Source organism: Candidozyma haemuli (assembly GCF_002926055.2).
Source record: "Candidozyma haemuli strain B11899 chromosome Unknown F_2014730914, whole genome shotgun sequence".
NCBI lineage: Eukaryota > Fungi > Ascomycota > Pichiomycetes > Serinales > Metschnikowiaceae > Candidozyma > Candidozyma haemuli.
Window position 1 is genome coordinate 1008390 of NW_020289912.1, and position 15857 is coordinate 1024246.

At 45.3% G+C, this 15857-nt stretch overlaps 7 protein-coding genes across 7 annotated transcripts; 2 read left to right on the plus strand and 5 right to left on the minus strand. All coding sequences in view use genetic code 12, as the record gives it.

The window, feature by feature from the left end:
- On the minus strand, positions 1–2019 carry CXQ85_004108 (protein kinase; the record flags this gene model as incomplete). Its single annotated transcript, XM_025487738.1, has 1 exon — positions 1–2019. One exon carries the CDS (start codon positions 2017–2019, stop codon positions 1–3), a length of 2019 nt encoding a protein of 672 aa, XP_025344754.1.
- Positions 2020–2211: 192 nt separating this feature from the next.
- Positions 2212–6705, minus strand: CXQ85_004109 (DNA-binding protein; the record flags this gene model as incomplete). The annotated part of the gene is made up of 2 exons (XM_025487739.1): positions 2212–6536; positions 6567–6705. The coding sequence occupies 2 exons, from the start codon at positions 6703–6705 to the stop codon at positions 2212–2214; spliced, it is 4464 nt and encodes a 1487-aa protein (XP_025344755.1).
- A 191-nt stretch (positions 6706–6896) lies between these two features.
- On the minus strand, positions 6897–8909 carry CXQ85_004110 (uncharacterized protein; the record flags this gene model as incomplete). Its single annotated transcript, XM_025487740.1, has 1 exon — positions 6897–8909. The coding sequence occupies one exon, from the start codon at positions 8907–8909 to the stop codon at positions 6897–6899; it is 2013 nt and encodes a 670-aa protein (XP_025344756.1).
- A 562-nt stretch (positions 8910–9471) lies between these two features.
- On the minus strand, positions 9472–10023 carry CXQ85_004111 (uncharacterized protein; the record flags this gene model as incomplete). The annotated part of the gene is made up of 1 exon (XM_025487741.1): positions 9472–10023. The coding sequence occupies one exon, from the start codon at positions 10021–10023 to the stop codon at positions 9472–9474; it is 552 nt and encodes a 183-aa protein (XP_025344757.1).
- A 69-nt stretch (positions 10024–10092) lies between these two features.
- TRP99 (Trp99p) lies at positions 10093–10662 on the minus strand (the record flags this gene model as incomplete). The annotated part of the gene is made up of 1 exon (XM_025487742.1): positions 10093–10662. The coding sequence occupies one exon, from the start codon at positions 10660–10662 to the stop codon at positions 10093–10095; it is 570 nt and encodes a 189-aa protein (XP_025344758.1).
- A 784-nt stretch (positions 10663–11446) lies between these two features.
- CXQ85_004113 (uncharacterized protein) lies at positions 11447–11995 on the plus strand (the record flags this gene model as incomplete). Its single annotated transcript, XM_025487743.1, has 1 exon — positions 11447–11995. One exon carries the CDS (start codon positions 11447–11449, stop codon positions 11993–11995), a length of 549 nt encoding a protein of 182 aa, XP_025344759.1.
- An 894-nt stretch (positions 11996–12889) lies between these two features.
- Positions 12890–15817, plus strand: SPT20 (Spt20p; the record flags this gene model as incomplete). The annotated part of the gene is made up of 1 exon (XM_025487744.1): positions 12890–15817. One exon carries the CDS (start codon positions 12890–12892, stop codon positions 15815–15817), a length of 2928 nt encoding a protein of 975 aa, XP_025344760.1.
- Between the last annotated feature and the right edge of the window lie 40 nt (positions 15818–15857).

Sequence of the window (15857 nt, forward strand, 5' to 3'; positions counted from 1 at the left end):
TCACATCAACTTCTGGACCATGGCTGCAAAAAACATAAGATCACATATGGTCAGGATACCCACGCAAGTGTAAAACGATGGCCAGTAAATTTTGGGGTCCATTTCAAGGGCTATCATCGAAAGACATACGAGGTTGATGAACTTTACACCCCTGCTGACTTTCACATACTCATGCAGAGCATACTCGGAAAGAAGAAACTGTGCAAGATGAAAGACAACCTGTTTCATTTTGTTGCTGGTCCTTGGAGTAACCGGTAGACTGGTAGAACGGCTCTCTGTGTACTCTTTCGGTAAGTCCAAGACGTTTTCGTCATCGAAAGAAACGTCATCTCGGGCGCTCACCTCAGAAAGTTTCCTGTCTCTTTTGCGGGTGAACAAGAAATGTTTCCATTTCATTGAGTCCAAGTAGTCAATCACAGTTGCTGAAGTAACATCCAAGGGCTCTTCGCCCCCTTTAAGTGTCATGTAGATGAGGATCTCAAAATCTTTTGCAGCTTCTGAAACACCAATAGTTCTGCTTACTTTCTCCATAAACCATGTATGGAACGACTCTGGCGTGAGTTTTTGATACCATTTAGATATGTCTCTCCGGATTTGCTCTGGGTCTGTCTGGTCTGTGAGTTTATCAGTGAAAGGAAGTGCGCCTGCGCATATATAACAAAGAATCATTCCAAGCGAGTAGACGTCGCTGTTGTAGCTGAAACTATTGGCCAACTTCAGACCACGGCGAGCTTTCAAGGTTGACTTGGCGTAAGTCCACAATCGAGGATCAGTAAATTCAAGCGTGCCTGTATTACCTCTCAGCTCATTATTGAGGTCGTCTTCAATACGTATAGACTGGTCCGCCAAAAACTGCTTATCAATGAATTTACCTTCACCAAAGTCTGAAACAAGCACTTTGGGCATATTTCCCACAAACTGATCGAGATCGGCCTGATTATCAAATGCGTAATCATTAAAAAGCTCAGGGTCATATACCGACTCGAGTAAACAATTAGAAGGCTTCAAATCCCTATGAAGAATACCATGGGAATGCAAATAATGCACACCGTTTGCAACGTCTCTAAAGAACTTCCAGATTTCAAATTCGTTAAGCCAGTTCTTTGTGGCCAGGGGAGTGGGATCCTCGTTTTCGTTACTTTTCCTTCTCCTCCGTCTCTTAAGTCTCTCTGCCTCTAGCTTTTCCTTTGCTGTCATATGTTGCTCCTTCTGGAAGTTCTTGATTATAAGATTCTCCAAATGTCCTCCGCCGCAGTACTGCTGGAGAATAAAAACATAGGGCACCTTATCGCCCTTCTTCAGATTGTATCCTTCCCTGTCTGACAAAAAAATCGTATCCAGATCTTTCAAGTCACCTAGCTCCATCCAGACGTGATTGTACCTTATCAAGTTATTCTCGTTGGCGCCCTTCACAGACAATTCGTATAGAATAAGCACTTCGTTAAGCACTTGGTCCACATACACCAGATGGTCTCCCACGTTAATTCTCTTCACAGCATACACCCCTAGCTGGATATCTTTAAGAACATGCATAACCTTATAAACCTGAGCATGGGCTCCGCTTCCCAATACAAAAGGAGGGATCTTCCTAAAGAACCGATTGAAGTATCCCTGGTTGAAGATATCCTCCGGTAGACCCTCCGAGCCCAGCTCTCCAAGAACATGCCCATAAGAGAGCTTCGAAAGCATCTTAAAGTAATCATCGTGCATGTACCCAGCAGGTACCACATCGTGGGGTTTCATTAGGAGACTCTCATCACGTAGGTTGTCACCGCTACCTCGTCTTACATTACCTGCTTGGCCTTGGTATTCTCCTAGTAGCGAGCCACAGTGTGGACAAACGTTAGGAACGTAATTGGGGCCTACTGGCTTATAAAGTGCCAAAGGGTACTCGTTCTCTGACTGAGTGGATGTAAGAAGCTGTATAGAGTTGTCCTGGTTATCGTGGAGAACGAGAATTCTGTTTTTTGGATCATGGAAGACAATTTCTTGGGTGTGATTGTACGGAACAATGGACATGGAAAGTGGCTATAGATGCGTTTTAGGCAAAAACAGCCCGTATATTTATGGGTATTCTGGGTATATTACAGGGAAGCTGGTACGATTTATAGATCCACTTTTTGTGCATGAAAATCGGCGCGGAGCCGACTAAATCTGGGGTACCGATGTGGGAAAAAATGGCTGCAAATGGCTGCAAATGGCTGCAAATGGCTAACTGGCTCTTCTCATTCGGAGCATGAACTCCATCATGGCTGTTTCGAGCTCGTGTTGTTCTTCACGAGGAATATTGGCGATGTCGGCGTCGCTGAGGGACAGCATGCGGGAGACTAAATCAGCAACAACCAGTTTCTGCTCGACGGCTTCAGGAATGACAGAAAGCGACTCGGGAGCTGTCAGATGGGGGAATTTGGCTTGGGCGTTGGACGAAAGAACGAGGTCGGTGCAACTGGGAGCTGGCTCTTCTTTGTGGGGCGCTTGCATGGCTGACAGGTTTAAGAAAGTGTCTGAAAACTGCTTTTCGCTGGAATCCATATCCAAACTGTCGTTACCTTTCTTCTCATGAGAATCGGAACTGGAGTTGATTTCAACACCGGTGCTTTCGTTGTAGGCCATGAGTTGTTTCTCTTTGAGACTTTCTTCTGAATCGCTGACTTGTTTCTCGTGGTCATGGCGCTTTTTTGGACTCGAGGGCTCCACATCGTCATTCTTGCGCTTCTTTGGATTCTCTTCAGCTTTACCATCCGCTGAGTCTTCAATACTATCGGAATCGTTCTTTTTCTCGAACGAAAACTCGTCTCGCTCTATTTCCTGGATATCCTCCTGATCGGCATCCTCAGTAGACTCTTTGCGGGTGGCAGGAGCAGCCTCGCCATTTTGAACTAGATCATCTGAAGAAACTTCCACAATTTTTTGTGAAGAGAGCTGGGCTCTCTCTTTGGCTGCCATCCTTCTTGTGCGTCTTCTCTGCGAAGCAGTCTCAGTACGTTGCGTTCCTTGGGTTGATGTGGCTTTCTCATGCAGCGATTGCTTTGGTTTCTCTGGGGTTTCCTCTGTGTCTGGTTGAGGCTGTTCCTTTGTAGCATCCTTCTCTTCAACTGGCTCCGCTGTGAGAGAAGAGTTTTCAGCCTCACTTGTTTCCTTCGACTCGCTTGTTTCTTTTGCCTCCTGTGTATCCTTAGCTTCCACTGGTGCTTCTGTAGAATCTTGATTCATCTCATCGTGACGTTGTTTGAGTTCCTTCGTGATAAGTGACTCCAACTCGATTTGTTGCTGCAGAATTTCCTCATTTGACGCCCTTCTTTGCAACAGCTCTTCTTCGGAAGACTCAGTAACCAGCTTTGAATCTTTCAGAACTAGAGCAGAAAACTTAGGATACCTGCTTAGGTTTTCTTTAAACGTCGAGGTGAAGTCTACGCCATTTGAATGCGCAGTGACGAGGAGTCCATCCACAACACTGTCTTTATCCGAGACTTGAATCAAATAGTTCGAAACAGCGTCCTCCATCTGAATTCTTTGCCCACCTTCAAGCTTAGCAATTGTTTGAGTAATCTCGACGAAACAACTCTCGATCTCATAGTCAAACTTACTTTCCAAGAGGAATGTTAGCAATTCACTAAAATCCTCATATGAAGACCATTTTTGTCTTAAGAGACTCAAACTCATTCGCTTTAGATGATCATAAGGAGCATCGTGCATCAAGCCCAAAAAGAACTTAAACACCTTATTCTTCCACTCTTTGATACCAAGAAGCGAGACCATTCTTTCGAATTCCTCAGCCTTTAAAAGCACAATGTGTTGGATAACCTTCTTCGCTATCATAGCAAAGTCAGTTTCCAAGTATTTGAACATCTTACCAGCTATGAGCATTTCATGGTGGCTTAATCGGTTGACTCTTTTGTTATTAAGACAATCGGTTATATGACCCTCTAGGTCACCTCGTTTATGCTTGCTGTTGATGCGAATCAACTGGTACACGAAATGGAAGTAGTATCTCTCTCCGACGGCTCCGTGTATCATGCTGACAATTCCATGGAGTTGATTGCTCGTGTAGTATTGGATGCTGTGGAAAAGTAAGACCTCGTAACAACTGCTTGCTTCGAAATCAGAGTCAATCATCAAATTCTGGGCTCCGAATGTATCATTCAAGTTCACAACGAGTTTGAACAAGGAATCGTAAGATAAGTTACTGCCTTTGCTTAAGATACCTAAGGTTAACGGCAAATTATCGATGATATCTCTAGTGGTGTCCGACAATTGCAATTCCTTCTTGGTGATGAATTTAAGTGTGTTCATGAAGTTGTTCACAATGTTAAGCTTCGGGTCACTTTCAATCCTGTCCAGCTTCAAAATCACAGATAACACTTGCATGATCTTGTCAAATCTCACAAACACCCATTTAGGGTTAAGGGAATGAATTTCGGGGAGTTGAATGCACTCGTTAGAGAGACAGCGAATACTGCTAAAGGTTTTCTCGCTTGAGTTTGAAGTCGGCTTTATCAAGCGATCAATAATACTCAAACCCAAGCTATGCATATAGGGAATAGAGGAATCCTTCTTGAAATAGAAATTAACCAAGACTGGGTATATGATTCGGTCCCAGTAAATGTCTTGCAACTTTGCAGACGCTTTGGCAGGATAGTTGAACAAGTTGTATAGGATAGACATGAACGAGTTATGAAGGGCATCAATTATCTCCTTCTGGCTCTCGATCGAGGTAATATTAACAAAGACGTGAATGAGAAGTTTGATTTTTGTTCTCAATGCCTCCTCAATGCCTTGATGTCTCATCTTTTCGGGAGTTCCGGGCTTTTCCAGGAAGATGTGAGTCCTGATGTCTCGAAGCTCCATACAGCATATCTTGTAGACAATCACTTTCCATGATGATATAGCAGTCACCTTCGCCATCATATCCAGCTCATTGAAACAGTATTTATGCACCTGAAGCCACTTGGTCAAGTACTTCCAATTTTCGAAACCATTATCAAACTTACCACAAAGGAGCGTTAAACCGACCCAGATATCCATGGCGAACTTGAAATGGCCATTCTGTATCAAACCTAGAAGGCTTTCAATGACGTAGTCGATTGTTAATGACGATGGGGAGGTTGAGATTGAGATAAGATTATCGGATGTAAATGATGTCTGAGACTGTGGTAATGGAGACTCCAAGAATTTGCGGCCAGCGAAACACACATCCGGATTGTCAAGGAAATTCCGTGCAGCTTCTAATAGAGCTGTGATGCCAGTGGACACAACTTTCGTATAGAGAGGGAAACCCGTGTCACATAGATTAAGAACAAGACCCACAAACCATAAATGAAAGTTTTTGGCCATGAGGTTGGGGAAGTTCAGAATCATATTCTTCAATGCTATGAATTTCTCATTGACCAAGCTCGAAGATCCGAAATTGCGGATGTTCAATAATGCAGAGAGCATTTGCTCCAGGATGGGATGAGAAGAGTTCTCAAAGATGGCACGTCTTCGCTTGGGTGCAAAATGGCAATCCTTAATAATGCTCAAGTAAGGTAAAACCAACGATTTTGAGATCGTGGGACTCACAATTTGACCACAGGTGTGGCTATAGAGCCACTGAATGTCGTCAATGGCAATAGATCTATTCACGGATGGAGACATGAGTAAAATGGCTGCAAATTTAAGTGCTTGATTCAAGACCCGCGATTGAAATGGGTTATTCCTCAAAGGTGAAAGCTTTGTTTGAGGAGGAGCTTTCTTTAGTAGAGCTTCTTCAGTAGCAAGAATGTCACGGCGAATGAACTTGAAGACGTCTTTGATATAGTCAGGATTCAGACGAGGTTTATATCTTGTCGCCTTCTCGGTCTGTTGGAGCCAAAGCACATCACCGCCAAGGAATAGTTCAGCCACAATGGAAGCATCGTTTAGTTTGCATATCTGATTTAGCGTAGCGTAAACCTCGAACTTCCTATCGAAGGTTTCTAGTTTCAACACTTCCATGCATCCATCTATAAGCTGAGGCAAATCATTGGATCTGGGTTCCAACTGGATAATGGTTCCAGGTTGCCAGAATGCAGGGTTATTAGGGGAATGGTACTCGGTAGAGAACGAATGCAGAATGGAGTGGGCAGTTTTCATCCACATGGCAGAGTTATTCGGATCTAGTGGAGACGAGTCTGCTGCGAAATGACCCAGGTTTTTCAAAATAGACTTTCTTGGGGTTTCCATAGCCTTCATAGGTGAGCTGGGGACCATATCATCAGAGAATGTCACGATCTTTCTCCGGTTAACTGGGGATGATGAAGGAGGAGCCATTGCCCTATGTTCAGATGATTTGATGGGAGACAGGTTCAATTCTTCCGTAGAAGCAGCCGCTGGGCTAGTTTTTCTTCTCTTGGGGTTGCGTAGAGGCGATTCATCGTCGTCTTCAGGGGACTGTGCAATTGTAGGCTGCTGTTCTTCTTCAGTGGTTAGGTCAATCATAGGAGACGCTTCTCGAGAGCCAGCAGAGCCCTTTTTCTGCAGTTTTTTACGTCTAGGGGTAGATTTGCCGCCTAAAGAAGCTCGTGTTGATGCTTTTAGTGCCAGAGAACGCGTTCGAGGACGAGAAGGCTTGTTCTGGGGAGTATGGACTGGCTTCTTCTGGTTCCGAGGCGGCAGAAACCGCGGGAACTTGGACGATTTGTCCAAAGTCGGCGATCTCTGAGAATCGCTGGAAACCATTGAGGCCATCGTGGCTATTATGTGCTATTTGGATATGTACCACTGAATATGTACTTGACTTGGAGATGGCCTTGAACGCGTACTACATAAGCGAAAATCAGGACGCACCCTGGTCCTGGCGTCTGGCGTACACCAAGACACCACAAGGGAAGACAGGAGCCAAAAGGTGAAGACAATGGAGATCGTGGTTATGGTTTCGTTTAAGCATCTGGATCTGTCTTTTGCTTTTTGTATGTATCGTCCTCTTCCTCTTCTTCTGGTGATCTTGCACGCTTTTTGGATTCGGTTGGGCCATTTTCTTCATTTTCTTCGGGTTTTGCAACCGTCTCAGGCTCTGTTTCTTCCTTCTCCATAGTTTCATCTTCTTCCTTCTTCTCCACTTGTTCTTGTTCTTCCTTCTTTTCCTCTGGTTCTTCTTCCTTCTTTTTGCTGACTTCAAGGTCTTCAGCATTCAACAAGTCTCCGAGCTGTAGCCATTGGTTCAGACGTGCTTCCTTGAGACGTTTCCAGAGAAGCACTGTTCTTTCTTCAAGGAGCTCTTTCTCTCGATCAGCATCTTCTGCTTCGCGGGCCTCCTCAATTTTAGTAGTTAATTCAGCTATCAAGTCCTCGTAATTGGTGGACTCGTCATCGTGCCTTTCGAGTAGGTGTAATCCAGTTTGTGTCTTCATCTTCCTCGATAACTGAGGAGTGGCATAGGTGTTGAAGTATTTTCTGGTCTTGAATCCCACAGCCGAATTCAATTTCTCCTGGGTACTCGTCAACTCTTCTTTATCTAAGTTTCTATCGGTCAACACTGGATTGCCGTCCTTGTCCTTTCCATACAAAAGCCACGACCACCAGTGTTCCTCAGATTGTGAAAGATTCAGCAACAAAAAGGAAAGCTGTGTATCCCAAGAGCGACTTTGGCGGGCAATCTCACGCTTGATTTTCGTAAAGAATTTCATCAGCGACTCTGGCGTCGTTGCGTCTGAGACATGCTTGACGTTGGTACCAATTGACTTTATAAGCTGCGCTTTATTAGATGCCAGAAGATCCACGAAAAAACTGGAGACCAAGTAAATGTGTATGATTAAAAGGCGGCGGAATGCAGATGAGTCTAGTTGTTTTAACATTGTTGCCTGGTCGTCGAGCTTCACTTTCTCGTCTCTTTTAGCGTCAAACAGCGACAACCAATAGTTTTCAGGGAAAAAGACAATTCGCTTCAGTTTCTCTGTAACCTCAGCAATCTGAGCTTCCAGCTGTGGAGGCTGAACTGTGAAAATGTCACGTCCTGGGTGTTTCCTAGCATACTTGGCTTCCTGTTCCAAAAGATAACCCGCCAACTTGTCTAAGGAATCTGCAATTGAATGAAGTTGTCTAGGTGTCTTGAAGTAAGCGAATGGGTTGCGCAGCAACCGGTAGAAAGTTAAAACGTCCTGAAGTAGGTCATCGTCACTGGACTTGGTTCTGGTCAATGCTGGTTCTTTGTTCTCACGGTTGGAGATAGCAAAGTACTTATTAAGACCCGTCAGGTCCTCAAACGATAGCATATTAGCGAGGAACATCCTAACGCGGGCTTGAAACTCATCATTGAAGGTATCTTTAGCATAAGAATCGAGCTTGCCCAGCGAGTTACGGATGTAATACTTATCAGCAAGCCCATTGCACAATCCTAAAAGAGCAATTCTATGCAGCGTAACGTTCTTATCAAAAACGTAATCCTTAAAAAGCTGTATGCGCAGCTCCAAGAAGTCCCAGAAACATGAAATATGACTTGTTGAAATACCGAAAAGCGACTCCAGTATTAGCTGAAGAAGGGTAAAAAAGTCTGACTTCGACGAAGGATACGTCTCATCACGGATGCTTTGAACTTGCCATTCCAATAGCAAAGAGAGCTTGCAAATAGTCAAGACATGCTCTTCAGGTAACTGGCCCTGCTCCACCTGTTCCTCTGAACCCTGGATCTCCAGAATCAACTTATCCACCACTTTGGTCAATCCAGATAGCGTTACAAACTCCGCTGCCTGGACTTCGAGCACCTTGTAAAGCTCTGTGTCTGGTTCCAGTAGGGCTTCAAGCTTGATGTTTTGAAGAGCAGGTGCAAGCTTTGAGACATCTGAAGGGGGCCCGAAATTGTAAGGTTTTTCTAAGAACTGATCATCTATTTCAGCGGAAGAGAGGAATTCTTCAAGGATCTCGGCCACCTGTTCAATTGGCTCTTCGAGTGTCATTAGCTGGAGTAGTTCAGATGTCTTTTCGAAGTCGCACTTCTGGAAGCTGTTGATGCCTTGCAACTGGAAAATGGATTAGAGGGAAAGGAGAGAAAAGGGAATTGTAGAGGGTATAAGAGGGTATTTTGGTTGCCAGGATGCTTTGTTTAGGTCTATTTACTGGGCTGGCAGGTGGTATGCAATGGTAAGTGTATGTCTTTTCGCAGCCATTAACGAAGAAGTGGTGCTGTCTTGAGGGTTCAATAATAAATAAAGTGAAGCAATTTTAGGGGGAAGTGAATGTTTTGATTACCTGGTGGCATTCCCAACATGGCATGATGGAGAGAATATGGGGCTGCGCAGTGTCAAGTGTAGCTTAGTGATAGCCTTCTTGTGCTTCCACCTGGTAGTTCATGCTTGTGAAGAGAGACAGAAGGAAAGTCTCTATAATACCCCTGTTGCTGATAACAATCAAAAGACCACTCTTCGTCTCCGACCAACTTGGTCATAGCGTCATCGTCTTGGTCCATCAACCACTGCCATATCATCAGGCCAACTTACTCCTCCAATGCAAAACACTGCCTCACATGTCAAACTGCTTCGACCGCATCTTCTTCTTATCGGAGCGTTTCTTCTTCTGCAACATCCGCTTCTCTTTGCTGATCTTCGCCAACTCTTCCCACTTCAACTTGTCTTCTTCACTCACCTCAGACTCGAAATACACATTCTTGCGAAACTCGTCTGCTAATTTTTTGAAACACTCGGCCGTGTTATCCTCTCTATTTCTTGTTTTATCGCTCTGGATGAGCAACCCTCCCAGCTTTGTGTGGTAGCGGATCCTCTTCTCGCCCAATTGCAGCAACACAGGTTTTGGAATCCAATAGCAGAACTGGGGATTAAGCCATTTGTATGGTTCAAGAGCCACGGTGGCTTTGGAAGACGTTTTGTTCACTTTCTGTCCTCCAGGGCCCGAGGACCTACTGTATGTGATATCAAAGATGGACCTGGGTATTTTGGCATCAGCCACTTCAAGCCACTGTCTGGCGGCCTCTACCTCTTCGCGAGAGAACGTAGACAGAAACCTGACCCATTTGAGGGACACCAGTCGTAGCATAGAGAATCTTTCAAGAATCATTGGATCATCGATAGTGGTTCATAGATTAGTAGTGTACATACCATGAGACAGATAGAGTAGTGGGTACCTCTACTCCAAGTTGTCCAACACCTTGTCGGCAGCGGAAACATCGACAGAGGTGTTATCTGGCTCCACAAACGTCTTGGCAACCTTACCGTTTTCGACCAAAACAGCGTATCTGCCACTTCTCTGGCCTCCGAACACCTTAGCAGCATCGAAAAGCACATCCCAATCTCTGGAGAATTCACCTCTAGAGTCAGCCAAGAACTTCACCTGGTCACTACCAGTAGTGTGGGAGGTGATGCTTTCACCCCAAGCCTTGGTCACAAACGGATCGTTCACGGCAATCACGTAGAAATGGGTGATTCCCTTATCGTTGAAGCCTCTGATCAACTTGTAGTAACCAGGAACATGGGAAGCAGAACATGCTGGAGAGAAAGCACCTGGAACACCAACAATCAAGGCTTTCTTGTTGCCAATCTCCTCAGCCAAATTGACTTCATTGCCTGGAGAACCCTCGTACAAGGGAGCAGAGGGAATGGTGTCACCGACCTTGACGGCCCTGACAGCAGAACCATGGAAGGATCTCACAGGGGTGGAAAAACGAGGCAATTGAGCTCTGGCAATTGATCTGAACATCGTTACTAGGAAGAAATAGTTGGTGGTAGATGAAACGATGGTTGCTGGGGGCAGGTTTATAGAGGGCATGCTGTGTGCCGGAAAATCCCCAATTACTAAGAGGATCTGTGGCGTAGAGCAACACAGAAAAGATGGGATTTTTTGGGTGGATATATGTAGTTTTTTTCAGAGTGTAGATGGTTTTGGTTAGTGGTGTTGGTGTTTTGTTGGCTGTGGTGGTGCTTTTGGCGTTGACTTCTGTCGCAGCCATTTGACTCTGTTTGACGAGAATCCAAGGTTACAGGGTTCCCTGATGGTCAAGAACGATAAAGGAGTGAAGAAAGGATACAAGGTAGATGAATACTTCAGTGCTTGAAGAAGGCTGTATTAGGGGACGGACTGAGGTTGTGCTTTTCCGATACACCTTGTGGATAAGCATCAAATGTCTCGGATATCATTGAGGCTTAAACATAATTAATATGCTATAAAGCTACTTTAAAGAGCTTCCTTTAATATATTTCGGCTTTTTATGGCTTTTTATGTGCTTTGTTCAGTGAGTGGAGTGTACTGGTATGTGGCACACCAACAAGTCATCAACGCACCGAATCAGAAACACACTTGAACGTGCCTAAGAAAATAGAAGCATCCTACACAACCCTACCTGAACCCAAGAATAAGCTTTTGATATCCGTAAATGGCTGCAAAATTGATTGCCATAATTAAGGCCCAAAGTCACGTGACGAAAGTCACGTTTCTTCACCACAAAAAAATACTATGAATCCATAAACCCTACTTACTACAAGTAATGGCCGAAGTGGATACCCAGATCTCGGGTAAAAGAGCCCTAGATCTCTTTAAATCAACCCTCAATTTCAATGTTATCAGCAGATACGACCCCAAAGCTAAGCAGCTCCTATACACGACTTCCCACTGTGTGATCTATAAGTTCAACGACAGCCAGGAATGGGAAAAGACAGAGTACCAAGGAACGCTAGCACTCTACCTTCGTGCATTCCAACCACCAGCACCTGGCGAGCCACTCGGGATTGAACAGCTTCAGAAGCTCTTCTGTTATGGTTTGATCTTGTTGAACCGTCAAGGTCCAGACTGCTTTTCATTGGGACTTGTTCCTAATAAAGTCACCCACCATTTCTTTCCCAGTGGTGTTCTGAATAACGGTATTCTTGAAATGGATGTTGAAATCAACGATAACTTGATTATTGTGAAGGACTTGTTGGGCGACATTTATGGATTGTGGGTGTTCAATGAAGAGGACCGCAAGAAGCTTTACCAACTCATGGAGTTCTGCTTGAAGAATGATGCGCCTATTGCTGCGCCAGGTGCAGCTCAATAGACTTAAGCATATGATTACCAGGTATAGACACATTCACGGTGAATGGGTTGTCAAAAACAGAGCATTGCCTAAAGTATGGTCTTCAGATTATAGTCCAAGCCATATGTTAAGACCTTACAATGAGTTCTGGCATTCAATGGTGATCACAGTAAACCAACTGGAAGTGAGATTAGTGAAGTCAGACTAGTGAAACCAGACCAGTGGACCTTGACTAGTGAGCTTGACTAGAAGTTAGATGAGTGAAGTTTGGCGATTGCATCTTGACAGCTCTAAGTACTCAAGAAGACATCAATGCTTTAAAAGGATGCTCAGAATTGTTAATAGGTTTCCACTGAATAGCTGTTCTCGGCTCTTTGGTGCCTCTTGTCCTCCAATTGTGACGTTGGTCTACTGTGTGTCCGAAGCTTGCTAAACCAGAGGAGCTCCTCAGTTACAATCAAAGAGCTCCCCGAGCACCTGATGCCTATATCAACCGAATATGGACACACCTTGTCTGTTGCAGTTTCCTCATTGGGTTCACTCGAACATTCTTTCCACGCACCTGCCAGCATCTGCATGTATTTAAAGGAAACTCCAAACACCAGACCCGCAACCCGCCAGCTTATAAAGTTTTTTTTTTTTCTTCTTGTACTTCTTCCTTACCATCTCTCGATAACCATTTCTTCCCAATTCGCGCACGTGACCAAACTCGATAAATCTATTGAAAATATACAAGACTATCTTCAACTACAACCCACCACCCACCAACCATCACCCCATCCTGGACCTCTGCTAGGAATTCACCCAGCTGGTAGAAGTGAAGCCCCACTCATCTCAGCGTTCAGCCGTTTTTTATAATTTTTACATCGTTGTTCCCGATTCACAAGCATTCTTTATCTTCCCCCTCGATAAACCATGCTCAGTTCCTGGTCGGGATCAAGACCAACTCCACAGCAGCTACAGCAGCTTACGCCACAGCAACGGCTAGCTCTTCAGCAGCAGCTTCAGAATCAGCAAAAAAATTCCGCTCCTGATGGTGCTGCTCGTGGCTCGAGCATGGGTTCACCAGAGAACGCACAGAGCCAGCTTTCACAACAGCAGCAGCAGCAGATGCTTCTCCAGCAACAGCTTAAACAGGCCAGAGAGAGGCCTGGTGGCTACCATTTTGCTACTACGTCAGCTGAAATCTTGAAGAAGTACTCGAAATACCCACCCTCGCTCACATTCCATATCTATGAAAACCACTTCCGCTTCAATAACACCCAAGATTCCAATATGATACCCAAGGATAGCCCGATGGCTAAATCGTTTTTACACCATATTCTTAAAGAGGAGATTCCGCTGGAAATGACGGAGTTGTTGAAAGACTGTGCGGTGAAGTTCTATGAGGGTTGCATAATCCTACAGGTGTATGATCACCGCCTGGAGAGTGGATCTAAAGACGACAAGAAGGGCAGCAGGCAGCTGTCACCACAGAAGGAGAATGATAAACAGGCCAATGGAGAAGTGAAGAAGACGCCAGCTGATCAAAGCCCCAAGGAGAAGCCTCAGGTTCAACCAAAGACATACAGAACCCTCTTACGCCCCACGTCTCTCTCCCTATACTACGATTTACTATATCACACTGACCTGGCGCTTACGAAGTTCACTGACACCATTTCTTTGCAAATGGAGCTGGAAATTCTCACTTTGACGAACAGAAAAGTCAATTTGGACGTACCGCTCAATCCATATAAAGAAGAACAGGCACTTATACCGGACCAGGATTATCCAAAGAAGGTTTGGGACGAAGCAAAGGAGGATTGGAAGATTATACACTCTCATAGAGACGAGACACCACGCGAGCTGCGCAGGTTGCACCAAGACCAGCTTATCATGCACAAGTCGTCAGAATACGAAGAGCTCATGTTCTTGCTCTCAAGCAAATACAAGAACCCTTCAGAGAGTACTTCCGAGAACAAGCTTGTTGTTGTGGGTCCATCGAGTCATGGTTCTTCGGATGCTGTCAGTTTGGAAGGCAGTCCATCTGTTTTGCCTACACCAGGACCTGGTACCACTACTGCTGGTACAGGCAATGGCAGCGCTAGAGAATCTATGACTCCTAGCGAATCTGAAAGAAAGCGGAACGACAAAGCCAGTGCTCTCAGTGCTACTGCCTCAATGCTTGCAGGCAATTCATCGGGTCAGTTCATGCGTTTGCGCTTCATCGAGGAGATCAGAAAACGTAAGGAAAACCAGAAGGCTCAAGCTGGAGCCAGTGTTGCCAGTGCTGCCGGTGTTGCACCTGTTGGCTCTCAAGCAGCCAGTGGTACAGCTTCTCCTGTCCCTGGCATGAAGAATGGATCTATTGGCTCTACCTCTGCTGCTGCTAATCTTCAGAGACAGCAGCAGCTCAAGCAACAGGCGCTGGCGAAGCTCATGCTGGCTCAACTTCAACAACAACAGCAGCAACAACAGCAGTTGCAAAACCAACAACCTCAGCAGCAACAACAGCCCCAGCAGACTTCCCAGCCGCAACAACAACCTTCTCAGCAAACTCAAAGTGCACAGCAGCGTTATTGGCAGCAAATGCAGCAGGCAAAGCTTCAAAAACAGCAGCAACAGCAGCAGAGAGTTACCCAACTCAATACTGGAACTGGAAACGGAGCGAGTGCCAATGCTTCTAACATGGCTCAAAACTTCCAGAACCCTCAGATGCAGAAGAACATGCTTCGACAGAACATGCCTGTTAATCAAAACATGAACCAGGGCATGAACCAAGGTATGAGTCCTACTGTGAACCAAGGAATGCAGCAAGGTATGAACCAGAACATAGGCCAGAATATGGGTTTAAGTCCAAATTTGGGCAACGTGAACATGAACCAGAGGATTAACTACAATGGCATGCAGCAGAACATGAGCCCTCAAATGGGACTGGCTATGAGTCCTCAGAGACAGCAGCAGTCTCAATCACCTGCTCCTAACCAAGCTGCTTTGCCAGACCGTACCAAACAAATTAGACAACAACAATACCAGCAGCTTCAGCAGGCCAGGCAGCAGCAGCTTAGACAACAACAGCAGCAACAACAACAGCAACAGCAGCAGCAGCAACAACAACTTCCTCAACAACAGCAGGCGAAGAGGCAGAAGGTTGGCCAAGGCCAAATGAACCAACAGCAGCAGTTCTCTCAAGGTAGAGGCAGTATGGTTCAAATGGGTCAAATGGGCTCCCAGCCTTCGTCCCAAATGGGAACTCCAGTGATGCAAAATGGCACCATGGCTACACCAAGGATGGGAAACATGGCTCAATCTTCACCTCAAATGGGCCAACAGATGGCTGGCATGTCTCAGCAAGGGCAAACTCCTCGTGCAGCTACTCAACCTCAAGCTACCTCTGGAGGAGCAGCTGGCGGTTCCGGTCCTCAAGCCACGGTCCAGCAACAACAACAGCAGATTTTCCAGATGTCTCTTTCTGCTCAGGAACAGCATGTCTTCAAGCAATTGCAGGCTAGAATGAACACTTTATTGCAGATGGGTAATACTGGTCTTGCGCCTAACAAGAATAGGCTTACTCCTCAGCAGCAACAGCATGCTATGCAGCAGGCTAAGCAAATCCAGCAGCTGTTGGTGCAAAAGTTCCCAACTTATTTCCAGCGTCTTCGTCAACTTCAGGCACATCAAAGACAGAAGGCATTAAGGCAACAACAGCAGCAGCAGCAGCAACAACAACAGCAGGGTTCAGGAAACATGGATGCTTCAATGTACCAGAACATGAACATGACACTGCCTGCTATGCAACAGCAGATGATGAATCTGCCAGTTATGGGCCAGATGAACAACATGCAAGGCCAGATGAAGAGGTGATTTATTAGCAATTGTAGAGATGTTAAGTATAATGTACCAT